The sequence below is a fragment of the Cervus canadensis genome, chromosome 21, assembly GCF_019320065.1.
Source record: "Cervus canadensis isolate Bull #8, Minnesota chromosome 21, ASM1932006v1, whole genome shotgun sequence".
Taxonomy (NCBI): Eukaryota; Metazoa; Chordata; class Mammalia; order Artiodactyla; family Cervidae; genus Cervus; species Cervus canadensis.
In genome coordinates this window covers 19,591,176-19,614,994 of record NC_057406.1, presented here as the reverse complement: position 1 = coordinate 19,614,994, position 23,819 = coordinate 19,591,176, and the positions used below count along the sequence as shown (strand labels likewise).

The window sequence follows — 23,819 nt, the reverse complement described above, 5'->3', positions numbered from 1 at the left end:
TTGTAAGATTACATACTTGGGTATAACTTTCCAATTCCTCTGCAGTACTTGGTAACATCAGGAGAAGACACACAAATGTGTTACTTAAGCCTTATGAAATATATGAAGAAATTATTATCTGCCACTTTCAGGTCTAAATAAGAACATATAGATGAATAGATATCCATCAAAAATTTAAAACCAACACTAAAATTATTTTTACTTTCAGAGGAAAAAAGATGAGGATGGGACTTTTCAATTTAGCACACCTTACAAAGAACTAATATGATGTTAATATATATTGTTTGGCCTGAATTAAGTTTTATTTAAATTTCAGCAGAGAGAAGTTCCAAAAATAGATGCATAAATTGTTGAATCCATACCATATACATTGAACATTCATTAAATTATTTATCTTGACTCTATAATTTCAGGTGTAGGTACACAAGTTTCATCAATTTTAAAACACATAGCAAAATTTTAAAATTGTAACTATATATGTTGATGAATTAGGCATACTATCTTAGTTATTGTTATGTTGTATACCTAAAACTAACATAATGTTATATACCAATTGCATAGAGATAAAAAATTTAAATATATATTTTCAAATACATGAAAATTATATGATTGATAAAACACAATTTGGGACATTTTAAAGATCCCAGAGGTAAGTAATACAATTTGTAACCATTCTAAGTAATACTGAATCTCCATTGCACAACACTTCTGCCCCAAGAAACATCTAAATAAGCTGTTGTTTACAGATATAACGAAACTTCTTTCCACAGTGTCCATCCAAAATCCTTCCTCTTGGGTTATACATCATGCAGTACTTTGGATTTACAGATTTAGGGAAAGGAAATCTGCAATGAAGAAGAAAATTTTAATATACAAGAACAAGAAATGAAAACATTCAAAGATGCGGTTCTTACTAAATGATAGAATTAGGGAACATTTAAAAACATTTGAATGAGATATTACATCTTGAGTCATTATCTTCTTCATTCAAGTCATTTTTCACAATTTCAGAGTACAATGTTACCAAAACACAGTATGCTCAATAATCAATAGCATTGAGGTTGGAGATTTTTTGGTTTTGTTGTTGTTTTTAATGATTTTGATATGTGTTATGTTGTTTAAAATTCTTTGCTTCTATGTTGTTTAAAAATGTATTAACTAAGTCTAGTCCAGGAAGAAATCAGATTATAAAATTTCTCAATGTATGATGCTGTTAAATCTCATATTTAAGAATGAAAATGAGATTTGAAGCTTACAAATATACTGGAAATAAACTCAGAATATTTGAAACATCGGCCAATGCTGAGAATATCGGTCTCCAACAGAATAAGAAAAATAATGGACATACTGTTTTCTCTGGACTGCTTTCATACATGTGAGAATCTGTACATATGCATACATATCCAAGCGCTTGTACCAAGGCAGGAAACAAAATCATATGTCGAAAGCTCTTGAGCAAACACTTGGATGTTGTGCATGTGGTTAAAAATTTTATTATGTTGTATCTATTCTCTTTTTTATAGTTTCATGCCCAAAATAGGATATCTTAGTTATAATGGTCCTGGATATTAAATTCTCTGATCAGATCCAAGGATAAACTCAAAAAGAACAGAAAAAAGGGTTTTGGTACCACAAACTTACAGATCTTGGGAGAGAGTAGATTTGTTCTCCCACAACCAGGCATCATGTTCTTCACCGGAAGAAAGCCCAATCCAGTAAAAACTGGTACTGAACTTCATGAAATCCTGCATGGAAACAGAGACAACATATTAATCTATTTATAATCTACTCTAGGAATCAAGTACATTTAAAGGGGCCAGTGTCCAGCATCAGTTTTTCAACTATACACACTAAAATCATTTTTAACTTCTAATTTGGGAAAAAGAGTCAGTCACATGCCTACTATTTCTCATTCACCAAACCCATTCATTTATGGAGGCAAAAAAAAAAAAAAAAAAACCCACAAAAATCTCACTTCTTGAAGGAATGAAAGATGTCATAAAGGGTGTGAGAGTTTTCATGGAACACTTCCTTCAAATGGGATCAATAACCAAATCTGATCCCAAATCGACTGCATCTGGAGGGATAAATCTTTACCGCAGTTTCTCCAGGAAGCTAAGAACTTTTTATTAAGAGTTGGGTTATTATTTTATAATATTTTACCTATTCATTTCACATTATACCCAAATGATAGCAAATGTTGTATAATTACAAAATCAGTTATAAATTCACTTAAAGAACTAAAAGTTAAAAGTTGTTGGAATAAAAATAATGACCTATTATTTCTTCTTTGAATACTCTCTAAACAGTTTCTTATACTTTATCTGTCAGCACTCCTATAATGTAAACCTGAGAGAAAGTTTAGCTCGATTTTATGATGGTTTCAAAGTATAGGAAATTAGTTCAAATATAATCATCCATATGCTATCTGATTAAAGACTTGAATCAAAGTATAGATAATATATTTTTCTGGGTCAAATAAAATGTAGAAAATAAGAATTAAATACTTACCAGTTCATTTCTGGTTTGTATCTGAAGTAGACTGGAATTATGAGAAACACAAAAATCCCTACTGTCTTTCCATGTTTTTAATTCATTAGAAACGAAATAACAGTTGCATTGGTAGCCAATCCACTTTTCTTGGCAAGAATAGCAGCCAGATCCTAAGAGAAAAAATAAAACATGACTTGATGACATTGGAGATCCAGTTTCTTTTCAGTGCTACTTTCTCATTCAAAAAGTACTTGTTATTTATTAACTGTGTCTACAAATCTTCTTTGAGAATTTACTGCATACACTACACATCAGCAGATATTTATCTGAACAACCCAGACCTGACTCTTTTTCTTCATGGAGATTATATTCTAGAGATAGAGAATGGCATGCGTTTTAGTCTTTATGAACTATTTTTATTTTTTTTATGAACTATTTTTAATGCTAATCTGGGTAAGTATACACAAGAAATTCACTGTGTTCAAATACAGTATAGCAGATTGTAGGATGTGAGGTGATTAGAAGAACCCTTTTTAAGGCAGTAGTCCAAAGCTGATTTCTTCTATGTAATTAAAAGTTAACTAGATGAAAGAAGTATTAAAAGGAAGAATGAATTATAGCGTATTTTCTGAGAGAAAAATTCGGCATATTTTATTTTCAAAATGATGATAAATAAAATGATTAGCTAGAAGTCTGACCACCCAATATATTAGTGATCATGTCTTCAGTACTAACCAGCCTCAGTGATAAAAGTTCTATGACACGGCAGGCATTCAGATCTTTGTCAAATAAATAATTTTGAGGGTGTAGAGTAGAACGGTGGTTAACAAGGGCTGAGATGTGGGGAAAGTAGGGAGATGTTGGTCAAAAGGTACATGGGAATTTCCTGGTGGCCCAGTGGTTAAAACTCAATGCCCTCACTGCTGAGTACCTGGGTCCAATTTGTGTTAGAGTAACGAAAATCCAAAAAGCTGTGAGACAAGGCCAAAACAATTTTCTTTTTTTTTAAATATAAGCTTTCAGTTAGAAGATGAATTCATTCTGGGAATCTACTGTGCACCATTATAACTAGAGCTAACAGTATTGTAGTATAAATACTTGTGAGTTGCTATAGGAGTAGTTCTTAAACTACTGTTTGTCTTTACCACAAACAGAAACAAAATGATGGAGGTATTAGTTAGTGCTACAGTGGTAATAATATTATAATAATAAGTATATCAAATCAACACACTGCAAACATTAAACTTACACAATATAATTTGTCAATTGTATCTTAATAAAGCCGGGAAAATGCTCAGGAAAAAAAAAAGATATGAATGAAGCGCTATATGAACAAAGAAGATAGTAAAACAACTTGGAGAGTGTTCGAGGAAAAAAAAAAAAAAAAACAACAGCTAGATGTTTGAGCTGACTTTCACAGGTTAAGTGTTAAGTAGGGTTTAGAACTGCAAAAATCTCCATGCTGCTTTCTGAGTTATAGAAGAAGCAGAGGTAAATGTAAAAAGATATAAATGTATGGGTTATAAACAAACACAATCAGGTAATTAGGATTGGCTATAATATTTACTTTAATGTAAATATAATGTATATGTATATAATATAAATATAAAAATATAATGTATTTTTTATTTGCTACTTAAACATGAATACTTACATTGGAAAATTTTTTTTCAGGGTAATATTTTCCTTATCATTTAAATATATAAATAATATGTATTTGACAAAATCTAATCAATTCTTACGTGAACAATGAAAGAAGACTATCCTACAACTAGCAGGAAAGTTTTTATGATTATAATATTCCATCAAGCTTCTGTGTGAGAAAAACATGAAACTGCTTATTTTATTCTTTATCAACAAGAAAGATTTCCAAAGTAGGAACCCTACCTTCCTGAAGATCTGTGGAGGGTCCAGGCTGAACACTTTGTTTAGTAAGTGCTGTAAGAAATGATTAGAAATTTACTTTATCAGACACTGTTTTATGAAATAACAAAATACTCCATATTAGAAAAATCAAAATTTTATCATAAGATAGTTTCATCACAATCTTAATCTTTTTATATAGACTTGACTAGAAAAACTTACAATTGTTTAACAGAACTCCCAAAGCAGCCATCAACAAAAGGCATATTACTCCTAAGACCCCAGAGATCAACCTCCATGCAGTGGTCTGAAAAACTATAAAGAAAGATAGGATAATGATTTAAAGATCAAATACAGGAGTTCTTAAAGGCAGAAACCAGTGAGAGAATCCAAAAAGTTCTTTGGTTTGATAACCCAATCATTTTGCCAGTAAAATGTTTGAAAATGAAGACAGTGCATTGAGAACTCTACCCAATACCAACATTTCAACATGATGTACTTTGTTCTTCATTGAGATTATCAGTACCTTCTCTTCTTTATCAGTTCTGTCTCAGTACAATGTATTTACCATTTTTTTTAATTTGAAAAGAAGCTGAAAGATCTGTAGTAAAAAGAGATAAACAGGCAGTAAGTTCCATTTTATGGACTCAACTCTTTGTGACCCCATGGACTGTGCCTCACTAGTTTCCTCAGTCCATGGAATTACCCAGGGAAGAATACTGGAGGGGGTGCCATTCCCTTCTCCAGGGGATCTTCCCAACCCAGGGACTGAACATGGGTCTCCTTCATTGTAGGCAGACTCTTTACTGTCTGAGCCACAGGAAAACCCTGATATATTGATAACAAACTTATTTTGGTAACAACAACATAAGCATCCCAAGGTGGAGCACAGGACTCCCATTAGGTAGGTTAGAAAACCTAGGATAATTTTCCTGGTAAATTTATATCTCAATCAGAATTTAGAGCTATCCTGGCCAAAATCCACTCTTTAAATCTGTTGAGAAAACTTCACAAAATCATCTCTAAGTGACAGAATGAAGAATCAGAAAAATGAAATTAAAAAGTGCTGATATATGAGAAACCTAAAACTGTATACATTTTTTCTTAACATATTGCCCAAAATTAGCCATACCCAGGAGATATGTTTTTGGTTATTTTTATTTTTTCACTTTATAACTTGGGCTGCACATACCTGCCATGTGAGATGTTGTCTAATGTCGACGTAGATAAGGCACTGTGGATGCTTGTTCAAGGATAGCGAGGTTAGTCCATGGAGCTAAGCTGAAGGCTACCAAAAACCCAAAAGTTGTGAAGAAATTTTAAAAAAGGAAAACTGTGAATCAAAATGTGCTTGTATCTTCTGCTGATGAGACAAGGATGTGCAGTATGAACAAGAAACAGTAAAATCACTATCTTCTAAAATGCTTCTGGAACCGCAATACAGGAAATTCTCACTGAACCTCATAATGCAGACCATTTGACTATTACAAAATAAGGTGAGAGGAAAGTTTTTTTTTTTTTTAATGTTCAAACATCAAAGTCATCTAAAAAGTTACTTGGAAAATGGAATATATGGGCAAACCAAAGGAAAATGTACTTAGTACAAAAAATATTTTGCACAGAAGTTTCCGTTTTTAATAGTGAAAAATGTTTATTATTTACCTCATGTCAAACATGAAGCACATGGCATATATTAGCTTATTTTTCCCTGAATGTGGCTTCACAATAAATATAAATAAATATGCTTATTTTACCAATGAGAAAAGTAAGGTATAGTAAAGCTAGGTCACATGTTTGAAACCCTGGTAGTCTATCTCTAGAGCACACATGAGATACATTTCAAATTAAGCCTCTCTCTCTCTCTGTGTTCTATATGTTTTGTTAATTTTCATTTATTTTCTTTAGTACAGAGTGGTTGGAACTTTCCAGCTTTCATGCAGTGCTTCTCGTTCTTGCCTTATTAACCCAAGTACGGAAGGCAAAATAAAAGTAGTAGAATCAGAGGGACTTCTCCCTTCTTCTCCTTCTTCTTCCCTTGCTCTTTCTCTCTCCCTCATTTAGTTCTCTAACTCGGTGATAAAAATCCATCAAAGATTGGATTGTAACAATGTAAATGTCAAGTCACAAATAAGATATCTGAATGTACTCATGAATATACACACAAAAGATATAGATAGATAGACAGATAGGTGGATAGAGTAGAAGGTAGGTACCGATAGGTAGACATATGTACATGTGTATACATGTATGTGTATGTTTTACATACGTATGTGGGCTCAGTTGCTCATTCGTATCTAACCCTTTGCGATTCCATGGACTGTAACTCGCCAGACTCCTCTGCCCTGAAATTCTCTAGGCAAGAATCCTGGAGTGGGTTGCCACTTTCTCCTCCAGGGGATCTTCCTGACCCAGGGACTGAACTCATGTCTCCAGCATCTGCTACACTGTAGAAGGATTCTTTACTGCTGAGCCACCAGAGAAGTCAGGTGATTAAAGAGGACTTTATATGCACATATGTGTAGATTTTATATACATATAAAATCCTCTAATTCTCTCTGTGCTGTCAGCACTGGTTGATTGATCCCCTTTTGCACAAGGGCAGTTGAACTGTTTTTGTACCAGTTTCCCTACCGTACATCTCCACTTGAAGCAAATGTCGTCACTTCTCCCCTCCCACATCCCTCGGAATATTTGTAAACTACGGCAAATCAGCAAGTGCAAATTTTCCCTCCTAGAACTGCTGAAAGTTCTGCTGCTCTCACCTGACAGTCCAGAAGTGCTGAGGAATTCTCACCGGGATGGCCCTAACCAACGAGTCTCAGTATTTGCTCTAATCCAGCAACCGTGACCTGAATATGAGGCAGTTTTGAGCATTATCTTTTTCCCCTTTCACCAGGTTCACTCAATAGCGTTAGCCTCCAGTCTCCTTCTTTAGTATCTGGATTAAGAGAATGACTTTTATTGTGTTCTACATTCTCTTTCCTGTATTAACACTCCCTCCTTTATCCACACACATTCCAAATATGCTTTTCACTCAAACTTTATCAGGAGGGGTCTGATGCAGAGAGAACCCAGACTGAAGCTCCACTGAGATGTCAGCTTCACTTACGTGTTTGTTTCTCCTTCCAGAAAATGCAGGGCTCTCAGCAGAATCTCCTCTCCCCAAGTATTCACCGTAGGAACGACTTTTCTCCTCTGTAGTTTACTCATGCCCTTGACCAATGCCCATGTTGACTCCAGTAACTAAAAGACCATTCAAACCTGAACCGAGAGTTGGAGAAAATTAATGAATGTCCACTTAATTATGAAGTCTCTTCCTTGCCTATCAATCTTCCAGAATATAGTAATGGTATATACTTAAAGGGTCCCAAATAAGAAATTTGTTTTGATCTCACCACTTGGAAAATGGGTGCATTCTCTGAGTGGAAAGAAAATTGCTAGCATCAACTTGCAAATTATTTTCTTTTTAAGGGAGAGGAAGAATTCCCTGGGAAAAGAAAAGAAGATTCTGAACTAATAAAATCTTTTCACTGGCACATTGTATGGTGAAATGGTGAAGTCAAATCACATACTCACCAACTGTGTTATCAGTGCTTGAAATATACATTTAGAGCAAAATAAGAATAGTGATCCAGGTTTCTAAAGATATATATGTAACAATATTATAAAAGTGAGTTTTACAGTGTATGACATGATACTTTGGGAAAGTTTTTACTGGATTGATCAGGGAAGAAAAGGAGAAGTAAAGGACTCCTTTACTGAAGAAGGATAAACATAAAAACGCCAAAGAAATGGGAAAAGTGCTGAATTAAAGTGACCAGAAGATAAATTATTTTGAGAAAAATTGAGAGGCAATCATTGTGTGAACCGTGTCTTCAAAACAGGAGGCTCAAATTAAGATTAACAAAATGCAATATGATTGGGACATTTAAAAAATAATTTTTCTTAACCTTTATTAAGTAGAGACACAAATTTTTATCAACAACAGTATAAGTGGTTTCAAATGTATTTCTATAATCCTTATTACAAGAAGATAAAATAGAGATGAATACATTTCACTGTCTTCTAGAGGCAGAGAAATGTCCATGATTTATTAAAATATAAGAGGTTCCATTTTTAATCAGATGAGATTTGAATTCTTGCTATGAAAACAGTTAAATAAGCTGTTTCTTACAAATACAATAGTTTCATTTTTAAAAAATTTCCCGCTATGGAAAACAGTGTGGAGATTTCTTAAAAAACTGGAAATAGAACTGCCATATGACCCAGCAATCCCACTTCTGGGCATACACACTGAGGAAACCAGATCTGAAAGAGACACGTGCACCCCAATGTTCATCGCAGCACTGTTTATAATAGCCAGGACATGGAAGCAACCTAGATGCCCATCAGCAGATGAATGGATAAGGAAGCTGTGGTACATATACACCATGGAATATTACTCAGCCATTAAAAAGAATTCATTTGAACCAGTCCTAATGAGATGGATGAAGCTGGAGCCCATTATACAGAGTGAAGTAAGCCAGAAAGATAAAGAACATTACAGCATACTAACAATATATATGGAATTTAGAAAGTGGTAACGATAACCCTATATGCAAAACAGAAAAAGAGACACAGAAATACAGAACAGACTTTTGAACTCTGTGGGAGAATGTGAGGGTGGGATGTTTCAAAAGAACAGCATGTATACTATCTATGGTGAAACAGATCACCAAGCCCAGGTGGGATGCATGAGACAAGTGCTCCGGCCTGGTGCACTGGGAAGACCCAGAGGAATCGGGTGGAGAGGGAGGTGGGAGGGGGGATCGGGATTGGGAATACATGTAAATCCATGGCTGATTCATATCAATGTATGACAAAACCCACTGGAAAAAAAAATTAAAAAAAAATAAAAAAAAATGTACTAACTTAGAATATATAAAAAAAAAAAAAAAAAATTTCCTTTTCCCTACACTCTAGAGGATGATTAAAAAGAGATGGTATGTGTGTGTTTGTATGTATGCACATACTAGCATATAAACAATGGATATGAATCTAAAATATGTATGGGCACAGCAACATTCTTTAAGCTTTCTGGGTAAACTAGGTAGAGTGGATTACTATCCAGCTTTTCTTCTTTTCTTGTCTCAAATTTCACACCTTGAGACGTTGCCTTCAGTGCAGTTCTATGAAATATGAATTATCTTGGTCAGATCTTAAGGCAGACTTAACAACAGAAGCAGAATAGCACCAGAACTACCAGACACTTAACAAACCGTAGGAAAGAGAAGAGCCACCTTCCCACAAGCAGGTGTTAGTTGAGCCTCTGAGCCAGGAAAAAGGTGGTATGGAGTTCAGAAAAGCTGCAGTTGGAAACAGTCAAACACATAATATGGCTCCCAGCCCCTGTGCCTCCAGTGACCAAAAAAAAATTGTATATTTACTTTTGCAATTCTTGGTGCCTAGCATTTTAATAAAGTGATGTCACAATCGGTCATTCAACCTCATGGTCTAAAGTTACTTTTTCTTATAATAAGAGAATAATCCCATGACTCCACTCTCTCCTGACCAGAGGCATAGGAGAATAAGGTAATGATGCAGTGGGGATTGGAGGAAGATAAAAAGAGGTCGGAGGGGCAAGACTGAGTACAACTTGTGGGAAAGAGTGTGCTGTGAGTAGAGAGGATGCAATGGTCGTGATACTCATTTGCCACTTGAGTCAGCACTTTTCATCAATTTCTTGAATCCTTATTGAAAATTGGGAAACTCCTGAAGATGACACATTCTCTGTATGGGAGGGTATTGTGCATTTCCCCCCCCCCAAGCCATATTCTAACTATTCATATTATTATTATCTGGAGATAATTTGCCTTTGAAAGAGATAGGATCCATCCTATTTTACACCCTTATTTCTTGTAACATCCAATAAGCCTCATAAGCCCTCAACAAAAACAACAATAATAAAACAGAATGGAACTCTCCTAATGGTCAATTAGAAAAATATTTCAAACCTTGATTTTGCTAGATTCCAAGATTCATCCTGGGCTAGAAATGTAAAAAATACTTCTCCCAACTTTTATACAGAAAGCTAATAAAAGTAGAAAAAAACAGAATAATAATTAGTTTGCCCTTGGAGCAGGACCAGAGTAATGACAAATAGGGAGAAGAATTACTGACTTTCCTAATAAGATCTTCTGAACTATGGAATTTAAAACACGTCCATGCTTTGCTTCTGCAAAATAATACACAAAAACAAAAGATTTAAGTCTCCAAGAAATGATTCATAACTTTAGGTTTCAAATGTTTTGAAAGATGGCACTTAATATATATCTACATGGGTGCTTAGCTGCTCAGTCATGTCTGACTCTTTGTGACCCCCATGGACTATAGCCAGCCAGGCTCCTCCTTCCATGGGGATTCTCCAGGCAAGCTTACTGGAGTGCGTTGTCATGCCCTCCTCCAGGGGATCTTCCCAACCTGGGGATTGAACCAAGGTCTCCTTCATTGCAGGCAGAATCTTTACCGTATGAGCCACCTGGGAAGCCTGCATCTATCATAGTATGACAAGTTTATTTCTTCTAATTCTCACTTTATTCAAGAGTAAAACTGGCTGTGGTGTGATAGTCACATTGTCTAACAAGAAATAAATGAAAAGGTTTCTTTACATTGGCATTCTGTGTGGTGAAATGGTAAAATTAAATCATATACTCTCAATTGTATTATTAATGCTTGAAATATACAGTTAGATACAACCTAAGAATATCAATAGAATGGGAAAAACTAGAGATTTCTTCAAGAAAATGAGAGATACCAAGGGAATATTTCATGCGAAGATGGGCCATATGCAAGACAGAAAAAGAGACATAGATGTATAGAACAGACTTTTGGACTCCATGGGAGAAGGTGAGTGTGAGATGATCTGAGAGAACAGCATCGAAACATGTATATTATCAAGTGTGAAACAGATCGCCAGTCCATGTTGGATGCATGAGACAAGTGCTCGGGGCTGGTGCACTGGGATGACCCAGAGGGATGGGATGGGGAGGGAGGTGGGAGGTGGGGTCAGGATGGGGAACACATGTAAATCCATGGCTGATTCATATCAATGTATGGCAAAAACCACTACAATATTGTAAAGTAATTACCCTCCAACTAGTAAATGAAAAAAAAAAAAAAAAAGATGGGCTTAATAAAGGACAGAAATGGTATGGACCTAACAGAAGCAGAAAATATTAAGAAGAGGTGGTGGGAATACACAGAAGAACTGTACAAAAAAGATCTTCATGACCCGGATAATCAGTGTGGTGTGATCACTCACCTAGAGCCAGACATCCTGGAATGTGAAGTCAAGTGGGCCTTGGGAAGCATCATTACAAACAAAGCTAGTGGAGGTGATGGAATTCCAGTTGAGCTATTTCAAATCCTAAAAGATGATGCTGTGAATGTTCTGCACCCAATATGTCAGCAAATTTGAGAAACTCAGCAGTGGCCACAGGACTGGAAAAGGTCAGTTTTCATTCCAATCCCAAAGAAAGGCAATGCCAAAGAATGCTCAATCTACCACACAGTTGCACTCATCTCACACACTAGTAAAGTAATGCCCAAAGTTCTCTAAGACAGGCTTCAGCAATACATGAACTGTGAACTTCCAGATGTTCAAGCTGGTTTTAGAAAAGGCAGAGGAGCTAGAGATCAAATTGCTAACATCCATTGGATCATCAAAAAAGCAAGAGAGTTCCAGAAAAACATCTATTTCTGCTTTATTGACTATGCCAAAGCCTTTGACCATGTGGATCACAATAAACTGTGGAAAATTCTGAAAGAGATGGCAATACCAGACCACCTGACTTGCCTCTTGAGACACCTGTATGCAGGTCAGGAAGCAACAGTTGGAACTGGACATGGAACAACAGACTGGTTCCAAATAGGGAAAGGAGTACATCAAGGTTGTATATTGTCACCCTACTTATTTAACTTATATGCAGAGTATATCATGAGAAATGCTGGGCTGGAGGAAGCACAAGCTGGAATCAAGATTGCTGGGAGAAATATCAATAACCTCAGATATGCAGATGACACCACCCTTATGGCAGAACGTGAAGAAGAACTAAACAGCCTCTTGATGAAAGTGAAAGAGAGTGAAAAAGTTGGCTTAAAGCTCAACATTCAGAAAACTAAGATCATGGCATCTGGCCCCATCACTTAATGGCAAACAGATGGGCAAACAATGGAAACAGTGGCTGACTTTATTTTGGGGGGCTCCAAAATCACTGCAGATGGTGACTGCAACCATGAAAGTAAAGGATGCTTACTCCTTGGAATGAAAGTTATGACCAACCTAGACAGCATATTCAAAAGCAGAGACATTACTTTATCAACAAAGGTCCTTCTAGTCAAAGCTATGGTTTTTCCAGTAGTCATGTATGGATGTGAGAGGTAGACTATAAAGAAAGCTGAGTGCCGAAGAATCGATGCTTTTGAACTGTGGTGTTGGAGAAGACTCTTGAGAGTCCCTTGGACTGCAAGGAGATCCAACCAGTCCATCCTAAAGGAGATCAGTCCTGGGTGTTCATTGGAAGGACTGATTTTGAAGCTAAAACTCCAATACTTTGGCCACCTGATGTGAAGAACTGATTCATTTGAAAAGACCCTGATGCTGGGAAAGATTGAGGGCAGGAGGAGAAGGAGATGACAGAGGATGAGATGGTTGGAAGCCATCACCGACTCAATGGACATGAGTTTGGGTGGACTCTGGGAGTTGATGATGGACAGGGAGGCCTGGTTTGCTGCAGTTCATGAGGTCGCAAGGAGTCAGACACTGACTAAACTAAACTGAACTGAAGAATATCAATGCAGGTTTCCAAAGATATATGTGTAACATCATAAAAGTGAGTTTTACAGTATATGATATTTGATGCTTAGGGAAAGAGTTTATGGAATGATCAGGGAAAAAAAGAGATGTGAATGACTCCTTTATTGAGAAGGATGAACAAAACACCCAAGAAAAACAAAAAGTGCTGGATTTTAAGAGACCAGAACATAAATTATTTTTATTTCGAGAAAAATTGGGAGGCAATTACATGAACCAAGGCTTCAAAGCAGGAGACTCAAATTAAGTTTAACAAAACCCAATAAAATTAGGAAATTTCAAAATAATTTTCTTAGTCTTTATATTTTGAGTAGAAACACATACATTTTAACAACAACAATATAAGTGGTTTCAAATGTTTTTGTGTAGTATTTATTGAAGCTTCCCTGGTGGCTCAGAGGGTAAAGAATCTGCCTGCAATGCAAGTGACCCAGGTTTGATCCCTGGGTCAGGAAGATCCCCTGAGAAAGAAATGGCTACCACCCCAGTATTCTTGCCTAGGAAACCCCATGGACAGAGAGCAGCCTGGTTGGGGGGCTACAGTCGTGGGGTCACAAAGAGCTTGACACAATTGAATGAATATTTATTAAAGATATAAAATAAACATGGATACATTTAGTCTTCTAGAGATAGAGAAATGAGCAAGATTTATTAAAATAAAAGAGGCTCCATATTTAGTCAGATGAGATTTGAATTTTTTCTAAGAAAGCAGTTAAATAAGATGTTTGTTACAAATACAATAGTTTTGATTTTTTTAAATTTCCTTTTCCCTACATTCTGGAAGTGATAAAAAAGATGGTGTGTGTCGGTGTAACTTTGTTTATAATGTTCATTTTATATTCAATTAAAACTATGTTATTATTATGAAAATCACATAAGCAGCAAAGGCAAAACATTTCAAGTATATATAAAGTGCAATGCATGTTTGCTTAGTCCATGTTAAGCATTTGAAAGATGCTTTAGTCTATCTTGTAATTTTCATAATATAACAAGTGCATTTTTCCTAAGTCAACCTTCATATGAAAATGTGAAGAGTTCAACTTGTAGTACTATTATATTTTGAGAAATAAAACATAAGAGGTTCCTTCTTCATCTTGACTCAGTATTTTTAAAATCAACTTTAGGTTCTTAATTATTACCATTTAATTAATGTATAAAATCACAAAGCAAATAGAGATGTCAAAACAAATTTCTTAAGATGTATAAAAGTGAAAGTGTTAGTTGTTCAGTCCTGTCTGACTCTTTGTGACCCCCCCATGGCTGTAGTCTGTCAGGCTCCTCTGTCCATGGAATTCTCCAGGCAAGAGTACTAGAGCGTGTAACCATTCCCTTTTCCAAGGGATCTTCCCAACCCAGGGTTTGAAACTGGGTTAGTTATATGCAGCAGTTGTAAAAAGGGGGAGACTTGGGTTTTGATATCTCTGAGGTTAGGAAAATCCCATTCAGGTCCTAGGCATCAGAACTCACTATGTTCTCAATCCTTCTTTGACCTATTCGAAAACCCCTCAATAAAATGAACTGCTCCCTGTACCCCTCAAAAGTGTAATTATTCAGTATTTATTACATAAATTTTAGGAAAAGATTTTTGGGATTGATGAGAGATTAAAATCTTCAAAGCACATGTAAGGATGATTTTTTTTTTTTTTTTACAGATAGATAAGCATAAGGCAAGAAAGATCTATGGAGCAAAATGAGACTCTATATTTATGTGATCAGGGCTTAGGTTACCTTTCCTTTACCAAAATATGAAAGTCATCTGTGAGACTACATACTTGGGCAGAGACTTCCAAGTCTTATGCGGAACTTTGTAACATCAAGAGAAGACACACAAATGTGAAACCCTCTGAACCCTGGGATGCACAGGAAGAAACTACTATAATGCAACTGCAGATCTAAATTAGAAGATGTAAATGCATGGATATCCAGGAAGAATTTAAAAAGAGCATTAAAGCTATTTTTGCTTCCAGAAAAAAGAGATCAGGATGGGAATTTTCAACCTAGTAGGCCATACAAAAGATTGATACAATTTTGATATATATTATTTGGTAGAAATTAGGTTTTATTTAAATTTCAGCAGAGAGAATTTCTAAGAATAGATGTATAAGTTATGAAATTCACAGTTGACCATATACATTAAGTATTCATGAAATTATTTATCTTGACTCTATAATTTCAGTGTAGGTACACAAGTTTCATCAATTTTAAAACACATTGCAAAATTTAAAAATTGTAACTAAAAAAAATTGTAATTATAACAATGATAAATGTTAATTAGACTTATTGTCTAGTTATTGCTATGTTGTATACCTAAAACCAATATAATTTATATATCAATCATGTATTGATAAAAAAATTTAAGCATATGTTTTCAAATATATGAAAATTATTTGATTGATAAGACACAATTTGAAACACTTTACAGATCCCAGAAATAGATAGTAATAATATGCTGCCATTCTAAGTAAATCTTCATTGCATAATACTTCTGCCCCAAGAAACACCTAAATAAACTGTTGCTTACAGATGTAACTATTAGTACTTTCACAGTCTTCATCCAGAGCACTTCCGCTTGGGCTATATATTATGCAGTTCTTTGGATTTACAGTGCGAAATAAATGAACTCTGTAATGAAGAAGAAATTATTAGTATATGGGAAAAGGAATGATCAAATCCAAGTATAAACTCAAAAAGAACAGAAAAAGTTTTGATACCAGAAACTTACAGATCTTGGGAGAGAGTAGAATTGTCCTCCCACAACCAGGCATGATGTTCTTCACTGTAAGAAAGTCCAATCCAGTAATAACTGGTACTGAAATTCATAAAATCCTGCTTGGAAAGAGAGACCAACACATTAACCTATTTCAAACCTGCTCTAGGAAACATGTACTTTTAAAAAAGTCAGTGTCCAGTATCAGATTCAGTTTTTCAATTCTATTAGGTTGGTATAAAAAAGTAATTGTGCTTTCAGACCATAAATGTTAAATCATTATAACTAAGCTCAAACACATCTTTGTTAATCAAAATAGGAACCATGACAATCAACACATTTTTGCCATCGATAAATATGTTTGTTTATTCCTGTAGCATAAAAATCCATACTTTGGGATTTGACGAACTCTTGGAAAGCACTTTCTGCCTCCTGTTGGTTGTGGAAGCATTTTCCCTGCAAAACTCATGGAGATGCTTGAAGAAGTGGTAGTCAATTGGCAAGAAATCAGGTGACTATGGCAGATGGGGTAAAACTTTGTAGCCCAATTTGTTCAACTTTTGAAGTGTTTGTTTTTCAACCTGCAGTCAGGCATTTTCATGGAGAAGAATTGGGTCCTATCTGTTGGCCTATGCCAGTTGCAGGCATTGCAGTTTTTGGTGCATCTTATCGATTTGCTGAGCAGACTTCTCAGATGTAATGGTTTCACTAAGATGTAATGGATTCGGAAAGCTATAGTGGAACAGACGGGCAGCAAACCACCAAACAGTGACCATGACCTTTTTTGGTCCAAGTTTGGCTTTGAGAAATGCTTTGGAGCTTCTTCTTGGTCCAACCACTGAGCTGGCCAATGCCAGTTGTATAAAATCCACTTTTCATCACATATCACAATCCACTTGAGAAATGGTTTGCTGTTGAATAGAATAAGAGAAGACGGCACTTCAAAATAATGATTTGTTTATTTGCTATCAGTTCATGAGGCACCCACTTTTAGAGCTTTTACACATTTCTAATTTGCTTCAAATGCCAAATGATCACAGAATGGTTAATGCTGAGTTCTTGGGCAACTTCTTGTGTAGTTGTAAGAGGATCAGCTTTGATGATCCTCTCATATGGTCATTGTCAACTTCCGATGGTCGGCCACTGCACTCCTCATCTTCAAGGCGCTTGTCTCCTTTGCAAAACTTCTTGAACCACTGCCACACTGTACTTTTGTTAGCAGTTCCTGGGCCAAATGCATTGTTGATGTTGCAAGTTGTCTCCACTGCTTTATAACCCATTTTGAACTTGAATTTAAAAATTGCTTAAATTTGCTCTTTGTCTAACAGTTTCTATAGCCTAAAATAAATATAAAATAAACAGCAAGTGATGTCACTAGCAAAAATAAATAAATAAATAAAGTGAGAAATGCATGTTAAATGGTATATAACATAATCACATTTATTTAAGAATGTTTTCCAATATCCAACAGCAATTTTCAACAAGGCAAAACCACAATTACTTTTGCACCAAACTAATACAAACTAAAATCAATTTTAACTTCTAATTTAGGAGGTGTAGTCAGTCACTTGCTTCTTGTTTCTCATTCATCAAATCCATTTCTGTGGAAAAAATACCACAAAGTCTCTTGAAGGAATACCACTTCTTGAAGGAATGAAAAATGTCATAAAGGGTGTTAGAGTTTTCATGGAGCACTTCCTTCATAGGGGACCATCAGTCAAGTCTGATCCCAAATCAACAGCATATTGAGGGATAAGTCTTAGCACAGGTTCTACAGGGAGCTAGAGAACCTTTACCAAAGAGCTAATTGTTTTATAATATTCTACATATACATTTCACATTACACCCAAGAGTGATAACAAAAGCCATATAATTACAAAATAAATTAGAAATTCAATTAAAGAGCTAAAAATGTTATTTTTAGCTAAAATAGGTTATTTTTATTTCTACTTTGAATTCTTTCTAAAACTTTATCTGTATTTTATCTGTCAACACTCCTATAATGTAAATCTTTGAGAAATTTTGGGTTGATTTTGTGACGGTTTCAAAGTATAGGATATTAGTTCAAATATAATCATCCACTTGTTATCTGATTAAAGACGAATCAAAGTATTCAGCTTACATAGATAATATATTTTCTTAAGTCAAAGAAAATGTAGAAAATCGGAATTAAATACTTGCCAGTTCATTTCTGGTTTGTATCTGAAGTAGACTGGAATTATGAGAAACACAAAAATCCCTACTGTCTTTCCATGTTTTTAATTCATTAGAAATGAAATAACAGTTGCTTTGGTAGCCAATCCACTTTTCTTGGCAAGAATAGCAGCCAGATTCTAAGAGAAAAAATAAAACACGACTAGATGACGTTGGAGGTTCAATTTTTTGTTCAGTGCTATTTATTTTTCAAAAATCATTTGTTATTCATGTACATTACCATATGTGAAATCGATCGCCAGTCCAGGTTCGATGCATGAGAAAGGGCCCTCAGGGCTGGTGCGCTGGGACGACCCTGAGGGATGGGATGGGGAGGGAGGTGGGAGGGGTTTTCAGGATGGGGGACACATGTACACCTATGACTGATTCATGCAAATGTATGGCAGAAAAACACTACAATATTGTAAAGTAATTAGCCTCAAATTAAAATAAATAAATAAATTTTTTTAAAAAAAAGAAGGTTCCCACATGCCGCTCATGATGTAGCCAAAAAATATAAATAAATAAAAATTTAAAAATAAATAAATCAGCAACCAAAAAAAATCATTTGTTATTTATGAATCTTTTCTACAAATATCCTTTGAGAATTTACTGCATCCACCACAGTTCAGGGAATATTAATTTGAACAACTCAGACATGACCCTTTTTCCTCATGGAGATTATATTCTAGAGATAGGGGTAGAATTATATAAATTTCAATCATTTATGAACTATATTTAGTGATAATTTGGGTAAGTATACAAAGAAATTAAGTATCTTCAGATACAGTGTAGCAGATGGTAGGATGGGGGACAGTGGTAAGAACCTTTTTGAGAAAGCTACCCAAAGTTGATCGCTGCTGTGTAATTAAAAGTAGACTATGCTGGCATTCTGTTTTGTCCTTTTCTTTGTCCATTTGTCTTTTACATCTATGCTAAAATTGTGACTGCTCCTATGCCTCGGGGTGAGTATTGCTTTTGATCAAAGACAACATTTACATAAATCACAGCAAAATGAAAGCAAATTTTTGGTAAAAAAAAAAAAGAAAGAAAAAGTAAATTAGATGAAAGAGATATGTAAAGAAGGAAATCATTTTAGCACATTTCCTGAGTCACAAAAGAATTCTGAAGACTTCCCTGGTGGAATAGTCTTTAAGACTTTGGGCTTTCAGTGCAAAGTTTCTCATCGCTGGTTGGGAAACTATGATGCCATATGCCACGTGGTGCAGTCAGAAGATCAAAAAAAAAAAAAAAAAAAGAATTCTGGATACTTTATTTTCAAAATGAAAATAAAAGAATAATTAGCTTGAAATTGGACCATTCAGTTCACTAGTGATAAAGTCCTCAGCAACAGTCAAATCTTTGTCAAATGAATGGTGCTGAAATTTTAGAATAGAATGGTGATTACCAGGGGATGGGATGTGGGGTAAATGGGTCTGTTGAAAGGTTCATGGGAATTCCTTGGTAATCCAGTGGTTAAGATTCCAAACTTTCACTGCCCGGACTCTGGTTCAATCCTTGGTCAAGAAACTGTGATCCCACAAGCCACATTTTGTGGTCAATACCAAAAAAAAAAAAAATAGGTATACACTTCTCCAGTTAGAAAATGAATGAGTTCTGGGAATCTACTGTGCACCATTGTAACTAAGGTTAACAATACCATATTACTTACTTGTGAGTTGCCACAGGAGTAGTTCTTGAATGTTCTCACCATGAATAGAATGATAGTTGTGTGACATAATGGTGATGTTAGTGAGTGCTTTGGGATAATAATATTGCAATAATAAGTGTACCAAATCAGCACATTGTACACAAAACTTGTTACTAAGTTGTGTCTGACTGTTTTGCGACCTCATGGACTGTAGCCCGCCAGGTTCCTCTGACCACTGGATTTCCCAAGCAAGAATACTGGAATGGGTTGCCATTTCCTTCTCCAGGACATCTTCCCCACCCAGGGATCGAACCCATGTCTCCAGTGTTGTAGGGGGGATTCTTTACCGCTGAGCCATCGCGGAAGCCCCACACATTAAATTTATGCAATGTCTTTTATCAATTGCATCTCAATAAAGTTGGAAAACTGCTCAGGGGAGAAAATGATACAAGTGAAGAGATATATGAACACAGAAGACAGCTTGGAGTGCATCTGAGTACAAAAATACATTTAAAAACTTGGACTTTTGTTGGGTGATAGGGTCAGAAACCAGAGTACAGTGGGTTGAAGAGCAAATAAAAGATCTTCTATTTCAAAAAAAAAAAAACTAGGACTTTGAGCTGACTTTCACTGGTTAAGTAAAGTTTAGAATTGCATTAATCTCCATATTACTTTTTAAATTATGGAAGAAGCAGAGGTAAAGGTAAAGAGATATAAAAGTAAAGGTTATCAACAAACACAAGCAGGTAATTAGAATTAGCTAGACTATTTACTGCAACTTATTTTTTGCCATTTTTTCTTTGCAATTTATTTTTGCTAATTATAATATTTACTGTAATTTTTGTGTTTATTTTTGCATGATCACCACATTGGAAAATATATCATTTCAATATAATAATTTTCTTATTATTTAATTATATAAATAGTATATATTAATTATATAAATATATAAATAGTATACATTTCTTATTAATACATTTAATACATGTTTAATAATTCTTAAACGAACAATGAAATGGACTATCCTACAATTGCCACATCAGTTGGTATGACTGTAATATTCCATCAAACTTCTGTGTAAGAAAACCAATAAACTGTTTATTTCCTTCTCTACCAACACAAAAATTTTCCAAAGTGTGAAACCAACCTTCACTGAGCTCTGTGGAGGGTCCAAGCTGAACACTTTGTTTAGTAAGTGCTGTAAGAAAAGATAAGAAATTTACTTTGTCAGCTAAACATTTACAAAATAACAAAATATTGTTGCTGTTCAGTCACTAAGTCCATGTCTGACTCTTTGCAACCCCATGGACTACAGTACACCAGGCTCCTCTGTCCTCCACTCTCTCTGGGAGTTTGCTCAAATTCATGCCCATTGAGTCAGTGATGCTATCTAACCATCTCATCCTCTGCCACCCCTTCTCCTTTTGCCTTCAATCTTTTCCAGCATCAGGATCTTTTACATGTTAGCAAAATGAAACTTTTCTTGTAAGATAGCTTCATCACAATTTTGATTTTTTTTATAAAGCCTTGACTATAAAAACTTACAATTTTTCAACAAAACTCCCAAAGCTGCCATCAACAAAAGGCATATTACTCCTAAAACCCCAGAAATCAACCTCCAGGGAGTGGTCTGAAAACCTGTAAAGAAAGAAAGATAAGGTAATGATTTAAAGAAAAAAACATGGGAATTCTTAAAAGCAGAAACCAGTGAAAGGATCCAAAAAGTTCTTTTGCTTGATAAGCCAATCATTTTGCCAGAAAAATGCTGGAAAATGAAGATATCCCATTCAGAACTCCACTTGTTACCAACATTTTTATATAATGTACTTTATTCTTCAGTGAGATTATCCATATATTTTCCTCTTCATCCTCTCTATCTCAGTATTTACCTTTAATTTTTTAATTTGGCAAAGAAGCTTAGAGATCTGTAGTAAAAAGAGATCAACAGGCCCCAAGTTCTGTTTAATGGGCTGATATAACGAATTTATTTTCACAAAAACAACAGCAACAAAATCATAAGACAGAATGTATGACTCCCATTAGGTAGATCAGAAAACTTACTGTCCATTAACAAGGCTGTTTTTCTCAACGTTCAAAGCTATTAAGTATCCAAGTCAGAATTTGAATGAAAGCTTTTCTAGACCCAGAGCCTTTCATTTAACATATTCTATCATTATCACGAAACTGTTTCAATACTTGGGTGTGTTCAGTTCAGTTCAGTCTAGGTTGTGTCTGACTCTTTGAGACCCCATGGATTGCAGCATGCCAGGCATCCTTTGGGAGCATGACCTTCTGTTAATCTCAACATATTCACTGCTCTGAGAAATGTCAAGCTGCTGATAGCTTTGTAAAGGCTGTACCAGAAAGAGAAGACATGTGAGTACTCTGGACCTGGTGTGGTGAGAGGCTCCACGATCAACCTACAGATAATACCTTGAGAGCTTGGCTTTATTTCCACAGCACATTAACTTATGACATAAACATTCATTTTTACAGGAAACATTTTTCACATATACTACATTTTCTCATGCCAAAAATTGCTTGCTTACGGACCTTTTCCCTAGAATAATCTAGCATCAGGAGATTCTGCATTAACATGAATGCACCCCAAAGTGTGGTGTCATGAATAACAATGCAATATGTCAAAATGTTAATCTGGATGATTCCGGGGTGTCATAACACAAATGGTGAATGTAAAAAAGCACTTTCAAGCATTGAGTCATTAACATTTAACATTTTCTATTTATGTCCAAGCTAGAATTATATTGTTTGCATTTTTTCCTCATAAATTCAGATCCCAATCAGAATTTAGAGCTATCCTTGTCAGAATCGACTCTTTAAATCTGTTGACGAAGATTCACAAAGTCATTGCTAAGTTACAGAATGAAGAATCAGAAAAATGAAATTGAAGTAAAAAGTGCTGAAACATGGGGAGCCTAAAACTGCATCCTTCTTATTAAAGCATTCCCTGAAATCAGCCATGCTCATGAGATATCTTTCCCGGCTATTTTCATTTTTTTCATATTATGACTTGGGATGCACATACCTGCCATGTGAGATGTTGTCCAATGTCAGTGAAGGTAAGACACGATGGATGCTGGTTCAAAGAAATGAGATTAGATCTAGAAGCTAAGCTGGAGGCTAAGGAACCGGAAAGTTGTGAAGAAATCCTTTAAAATAAGAAAAACTGTGTATCAAAGTGTGTTCAGTTCTTCTGCCGATGAGACATGGATGTGTAGTATGAAAAGAGACAGTAAAATCATTGTCTTCTAAAATGCTTCAGGAACCACAATACAGGAAATTCTCACTGCACTTGCATAATGCAGACCCTTTGACTATCACAAAATACAGTGAGAGGAAAAAAATTTTTCTAATGTTTGAACATCAAAGTCATCTAAAAAAATTACTTGGAAAATGGAATATATGGGCAAACCAAAGGTAAATTTACTTCGTGTAAAAAAATTGACACTGAATTTTCCTTTTTTAATAAGGAGAAATATTTATTATTTTCTTTGTGTCAAATATAGATTAAGTCACAAGGAATATATTAGCTTATTTTTATCCCTGGATATGACTCAATAATAAAGATAAATAAATATGCTTGTTTTACCAATGAGAAAAGTAAGGTACAATAAAGCTAAAGTACTAAACCAAGTTTACTTACGTTTGAAACCCTGGTAGTCTTTCTCTAGAGCACGCATAACCTGTATTTCAAATCAAGCCTATCTCTCTGAGTCTATAAGTTGTGTTGATTTTCATTTATTATTTTTAGTACAGAGTGGTTGGAACTTTTCACCTCTCATTCTGTGCTTCTGATCTCTGCCACTTTAACCCAGGTATGGAGGGCAAAGATATAAAAGGTAGAATCAGAAGACTTCCCATGATTGTCCTAAAACACACACACACACACATCTATACCCTACAACTGCTTCAGCTGGTCTAAGCCTTCACACTTAGTGCTTCATTGTTACTAGCATTGAAAATTTCTTTTAATACTGGACTCTTTATTTTTACTAATATATTAATTATTATAATCATTTATTGTGTATTTAATTCAGATA

General features: G+C 35.1%; 2 protein-coding genes across 4 annotated transcripts; both read right to left on the bottom strand.

The window, feature by feature from the left end:
• Positions 1-278: 278 nt before the first annotated feature.
• On the bottom strand, positions 279-5,757 carry LOC122424030 (natural killer cells antigen CD94-like). Of its 2 annotated transcripts, XM_043441636.1 has the most exons (6): positions 5,549-5,757; positions 4,579-4,671; positions 4,381-4,431; positions 2,512-2,663; positions 1,642-1,745; positions 279-845 (listed from the first exon to the last, which is right to left on the bottom strand). In XM_043441636.1, the coding sequence occupies exons 1-6, from the start codon at positions 5,553-5,555 to the stop codon at positions 725-727; spliced, it is 528 nt and encodes a 175-aa protein (XP_043297571.1). In that variant the 5' UTR covers positions 5,556-5,757; the 3' UTR covers positions 279-724. The 2 variants fall into 2 exon arrangements, with proteins under 2 accessions (XP_043297571.1, XP_043297572.1); XM_043441637.1 differs by lacking the exon at positions 4,579-4,671.
• Positions 5,758-13,356: 7,599 nt separating this feature from the next.
• Positions 13,357-22,988, bottom strand: LOC122424062 (natural killer cells antigen CD94-like). Of its 2 annotated transcripts, XM_043441705.1 has the most exons (7): positions 22,805-22,988; positions 21,304-21,396; positions 20,906-20,956; positions 18,349-18,423; positions 18,096-18,247; positions 15,930-16,033; positions 13,357-15,829 (listed from the first exon to the last, which is right to left on the bottom strand). In XM_043441705.1, exons 1-7 carry the CDS (start codon positions 22,809-22,811, stop codon positions 15,709-15,711), a joined length of 603 nt encoding a protein of 200 aa, XP_043297640.1. In that variant the 5' UTR covers positions 22,812-22,988; the 3' UTR covers positions 13,357-15,708. The 2 variants fall into 2 exon arrangements, with proteins under 2 accessions (XP_043297640.1, XP_043297641.1); XM_043441706.1 differs by lacking the exon at positions 18,349-18,423.
• Positions 22,989-23,819: the final 831 nt, after the last annotated feature.

Bases quoted from the DNA above. Each gene is read 5' to 3' on its own strand.
- LOC122424030 (XM_043441636.1), bottom strand. The intron at 4,432-4,578 runs GTAAGTTTTTCT...CATTTCTTACAG, and splicing joins GGGAGTTCTGTTAAACAATT to CACTTACTAAACAAAGTGTT. The intron at 846-1,641 runs GTAAGTTTGTGG...TCTTCATTGCAG, and splicing joins TCTACTCTCTCCCAAGATCT to ATTTCCTTTCCCTAAATCTG.
- LOC122424062 (XM_043441705.1), bottom strand. The intron at 16,034-18,095 runs GCAAGTATTTAA...CTTTCCAAGCAG, and splicing joins TACAAACCAGAAATGAACTG to GATTTTATGAATTTCAGTAC. The intron at 15,830-15,929 runs GTAAGTTTCTGG...TCTTCATTACAG, and splicing joins TCTACTCTCTCCCAAGATCT to AGTTCATTTATTTCGCACTG.